The sequence below is a fragment of the Athene cunicularia genome, assembly GCF_003259725.1.
Source record: "Athene cunicularia isolate RWA chromosome 28 unlocalized genomic scaffold, athCun1 chr28_part1, whole genome shotgun sequence".
NCBI classification, from domain to species: Eukaryota; Metazoa; Chordata; class Aves; order Strigiformes; family Strigidae; genus Athene; species Athene cunicularia.
This window is the reverse complement of record NW_020799139.1, coordinates 105,461-110,130: the sequence shown is the minus strand read 5'-3', so window position 1 is coordinate 110,130 and position 4,670 is coordinate 105,461. Positions and strand designations below refer to the sequence as shown.

The window sequence follows — 4,670 nt, the reverse complement described above, 5'->3', positions numbered from 1 at the left end:
GGGCGGGGCGGTGAGTCAGCGGGCGGGGGGGGCGGCAGGGACCGGCTGACCCCCCCGCCCTCCCCTCGGGCCGCCGTTTCACTGCATCGGAGGTTTTCATGGGAAGAGCCAGCAACTTCCTCAGGTTCGGTTTGAGCCCGTCCATTGGGCAATTAGAGGATTTTTTATGAAAGAGAAAAGAGCAGTTTGAAACTATAAACTTTCCCCAGTTGAGAACTGGTTTGGGGCACTCGCTGGGGCTCCCTTTAAATAGGGGAAGGCTCTTCCACCAGGCTCGGTCAGTGTCTTGTGCCTCCAGCTGCCTGCAGACCCTCTGGGCACTGGCTCCTCTGCTCCGCTGTTCAATCTAACCCCGCTCGGAGGCCTTTGGTGAGTGCAAGGGTGTAGCGGGGCTCGGGGTTAGGTGTGGACAGAGATAGAACGCTGGGCAGCCTGACAGAGGACGCACGTGGGTTATCAACCCTCCTGGCATGAGCAATTTGAGGGGGCTCCTCTAAACGCGCTTTATTCCTCAACTGCCCATCACAAGGGGCCTGCGAGGCCCCTGGAACCAACTGCTTGGAAGAAACAGACACTCGGACCTACCTAAATACGTTATTAGTTCAGCAGTTATTTTAAACCAGCTGTAATTAATGCGAAATGAATGCAAAGAACTTGCTCTCTGCTTAATAACAGAGTTGGAATCACGTGGGGAGCACTGGCAGACCTGCAACCACTGAAGAGGTGCAAAAATACTTGAACGCTGTGAGGGAGAGCCTGGGAGCTCTGCAAACCTTGCCAGGACTCCCCCAGCTCCCCACATCGCTATTTCTGAATGTTGTCCTGCCTTCTTCTTGCAGGTTCATCCGGCTGGTTCCTCAGACAGAGATATCGTGGTTCTGAGATGAGCCCCTGAGCAGCAGAGACCTATCGCTTGTGCAGTCCCTGAAGCGTGACCGGGGCATCACGGGGCACGGCAGGGAAACCCACCTTAGCTCTGAGCACCATAATATGCTTTTTCCATCCATGCTGCTTCATTTCCTTGTCTGGGCCACCAGCTGGTGAGATGGCACAGCGCGGCGAGCTCCAGCCAAGCTTTGAGGACGTTTTTAATATTCTATCCCAGCTCCCAAAAGATAAACTCCTTAGCCTCGAATATAACCTGAAGCGCTTAGTATTTAGGCCCGGCAGCAAATTACTGCAAGCCATGGTCCTGCTTACTCTGGGGAAAAAAGCGGATGCAAGAATTTGTTTGGGTGCCTTGGGAGATAACCGGGCAGCCCAGTATGTCCATCAGACCAAACTGGGTGCTGCAGGAGTGCAGGAGGACGGGGAGGATTTGCAGCCTCCCCAGCTGGATGCAGGAGCCATGATGCTTCTGGCACAGATCTACTCAGTGTTGGTGGAGGAAAAACTCTGCAGTCATGAAGCCATGGACAAAGCCTGCCAGGCTGCCAGCAAAGCCTGCAACGCCAACAAGGAAACTCAGGGGGACACGCTCAACAGCATCCCACTTAAGGACCAGGAAAACGGCTCTGCTCTCAGCATGGACCCGAATGACAAATTTCAGACACTGAAATCTGATGTGGGTGTAGGATTTCTCCCTGTGGCCAGCCCAAACTACATGGTGAGAAGTTCTCCAGTGCAGATTGGAGGCAACTCAAACCTTTCAGGCCCACACAGCCTGGATTCCTTGGGGAATTCCTCTTTCCCCAGTTGCTTTGAGATCAGTGCGTCGCCAACAGTTGGTTTTCGCAGCCAGCCTTCCTCCCACGAGCGTGTCCCCCAGCCCAGCCAGCTGTGCGAGGGGAGCACCAGGGGTGCTGGACAGCCTGACAGGGACAGACAGAGCCACAGCCCGCAGGAAACAAGCTGGGCCAGCAGACCCAACTCTCATCCCAGGCAGGACACGGGTGCCCAAGTGCCCCAACTGCAGAAAGTTTGGCAGGTCAGTTCGTGTCGTCCACCTCTTCCTGAAACGCCCACGAGTGCTCTGAACCAACCTCTCGAAAGCAGTGATGTTTCCAGCACAGTGGCAGCAGAACTTCATGTGCCAAAAGAAAACACAAGCAAAAAGCAAGATGAAGAGCAATTATCTACAGGTCTTCCTGACTCAAGAGCTACAGGGGATACTGGTCCTGCCCGCATGTCCAGGGAAGAGACCTATGTTCCAGCAGTCACTCCTAACTCCACATCTGCTTCCATTTCAACCTGTTCCCTTCCTCCTCCTACCTACCCCGTCTCCTCAACCCTTCCTCCTCATCAGGTTACTCCTTCCAGTTTATCACATCCCACTCCCCTCCACTCATCCCCTTCTCCAGCCTGGCCTCCTCCTCTCCAGACTATAGAACCAGTGCCACCATCAGAGCCAGACAGTGGAAAGTTCTTCACTTTTGTTGTCCTGCATGCTAGTGAAGATGAGGTTGTTGCCCATCGGGTCAAGGACCTGCTGGAGAACATGGGAGTTCCCAACGGTGCCACACTCTGTGAGAACTTCTTCATTGCTGGCCGCAGCCATCTGACTTGCTTCCAGGATGCTATGGAAAACTCTGCTTTCATCATCCTCCTGCTGACCAAGAACTTCCCATGTGACCTGTGTATGTTCCAGACAAACACTGCTCTGATGGAGTCCATCCTGAAACCATCTAAGCGTGACTCAGTCATCCCTTTTGTACCCAAGGAGAACCCCCTGGAACGGAGTCAGATTCCCAGCACGCTCGGCGGGCTGATGCCCTTGGATGAAAACTCTCCTGGGTTCTCCAAGACAGTGCAGAACACCTTTACCACCAGCAGGATCCATGAGAGGAAAGTCATGTGGGACCTGATGCAGAGAAAGAAACTACAGCTGTATCAGGAACGGTATCAAACACTGCACAGCTTGGCTGCTCTGAACCTTGGCTCCCTTCCCCAGGCGCCTCCATCAGCAACACAGCTGCAGCTGCTGGAGCAATCACCCCAACAGTGGTGCCCCCCTGCTTCGACTGTCCCTCCCACCACATACCCACCTCCCCCAGCTGGGGTGGCTCAGATGGGTCCCCCACCTTCCCAACCAATTCACCTCCCAGCAGGCCACTACAACATGATGCCAGGTCCAGGAGGCACCTCCCACCTCATCATTCAACACGCTCGAATGGTTCAGATTGGGGACCACAACACGATGCATATAGAAACTGCCCCACCAGGTCCACAGGACAGTGAGGAAGAAACCAGGCAGAATGCTTGAGCAGAGATGCAGCAGGTCAGCCAAGGCCACAGACACTCACACCTAGTTTCACCCCCCTAGATTATAGTGATTCTGCTGGGACTGTTATTCTTATTTCACTGTGGGTAAAAGGTGCCACTTTCTTGGAGCACAGGAGAAAATTACCTTTTTTTTTTGTTGGACAGAAGAGGCTGCGATCTCCTGAGACTCTTTATCTTGTGCTTATTTTCAAGTAACTGAGAAAATGATTTTCCTGATTTTCTGAAGCTACTGGAAGGTTTTATAAATAAATTTATAAATTTATAAATAAATTTAAATTAATTAATTTGTGTTTCTCTGGTTCTTTCTCTAGAATTAGCAAAGGGTCGGTCAGAGATATCTGGAAAACTGTTCTGCATGTCTGTACGTCTGGGGAAGAGGGGGCTGGGAGACGGCACACCTGGGGTTCTGGTTCATAATCCATGGCTGACCAAATCATTTGAGGGAAAATCATCAGTGGATGCTCTGGGGACCCCCTGTCAAGGCACTAAGCACCCTAAGGTGCCACTGTTTTCTTCCAGCAGTCCTCTTGCCTTGGGGTTGCAGCATACCCCCTCAGCCCCTCACACTGATGAATACTTCGTGTGCGTGTTGCACTCCCCTTGCTGCAGCGCACCAGCTGCACCATTTCCCCCAGCCTCTTGCATCAGACCCAGGAAGGTTCAGGAAACAGCCTCACAGACTTCTGAGAGGCTACAGGCCTTGGGGCTGAGGTATCAAGAGACCACTTTTCCCAGTTCCCCTCTGAAACTACAGAGAGAGAAGTTTTTCTGTTCGTGAAAGACAAAATTCCCATGTGCCCCTGGAGGCATGGCTTGAAGTATTTTTGTGTTTAAAAAAAAACTCTTTTAAAGACATGAGATTACACACCAGATACAAGGCTAAGCAAGAATCTTTACAGTAGAGCTGTACTTGGGGGGAAAAAAATTATTTGGTGAAGGTGGAATGAGAGGAGGGAAATGTGGAAAAAGCCCGAGGAGGAAGAAGCTTGAGTGTTTACTCCTCCAATCTTACCTGCTTGTAAAAGGTCAGAGGTGGGACCTGGGCCATGTCACACAGAGTCACGTTCCCTTCTGGGATTACTCCACCTATTACTGTTACTGCCTTTGAGGAAAAAGTCTGACAGGAAAACAAAAGCACTGAGCAGAGGACTGCAGGAAGGGTGGAGAAAGGCAGGAATGGAGGAAACATTCTGCAGGGCCTGGGCAAGGGACACACCAGGCAGGTACCTACTGAGCTTTCAACACAAGGAGGGCATTGGAAGCGAAGCCCCAGACCTCAGGCTCTTCTCCGACAGCTTCTGCGGTGGCCGTTTGCCGGCTCTGTCAGCAGAGGTCAGCCCAAAGCCACCAGACCAGGAACGGGCCTGCTCCCTCTGCCAGCAGAGCCCGGCCAACAGCAGAGCTCTAGTCAGCTGGCCCTGAGCCCAGCGGGATTGATACGGGGGGGG

The 4,670-nt window shown here is 52.6% G+C and overlaps 1 protein-coding gene across 1 annotated transcript; it reads left to right on the top strand.

The window, feature by feature from the left end:
- Window positions 1-631: 631 nt before the first annotated feature.
- On the top strand, window positions 632-3,451 carry TICAM1 (toll like receptor adaptor molecule 1). Its single transcript, XM_026865103.1, has one exon. The coding sequence runs from the start codon at window positions 1,046-1,048 to the stop codon at window positions 3,200-3,202; it is 2,157 nt and encodes a 718-aa protein (XP_026720904.1). The 5' UTR covers window positions 632-1,045; the 3' UTR covers window positions 3,203-3,451.
- The last annotated feature ends 1,219 nt before the right edge of the window (window positions 3,452-4,670 follow it).

Bases quoted from the DNA above. Each gene is read 5' to 3' on its own strand.
- TICAM1 (XM_026865103.1), top strand. From the start codon at position 1,046: ATGGCACAGCGCGGCGAGCTCCAGCCAAGCTTTGAGGACGTTTTTAAT.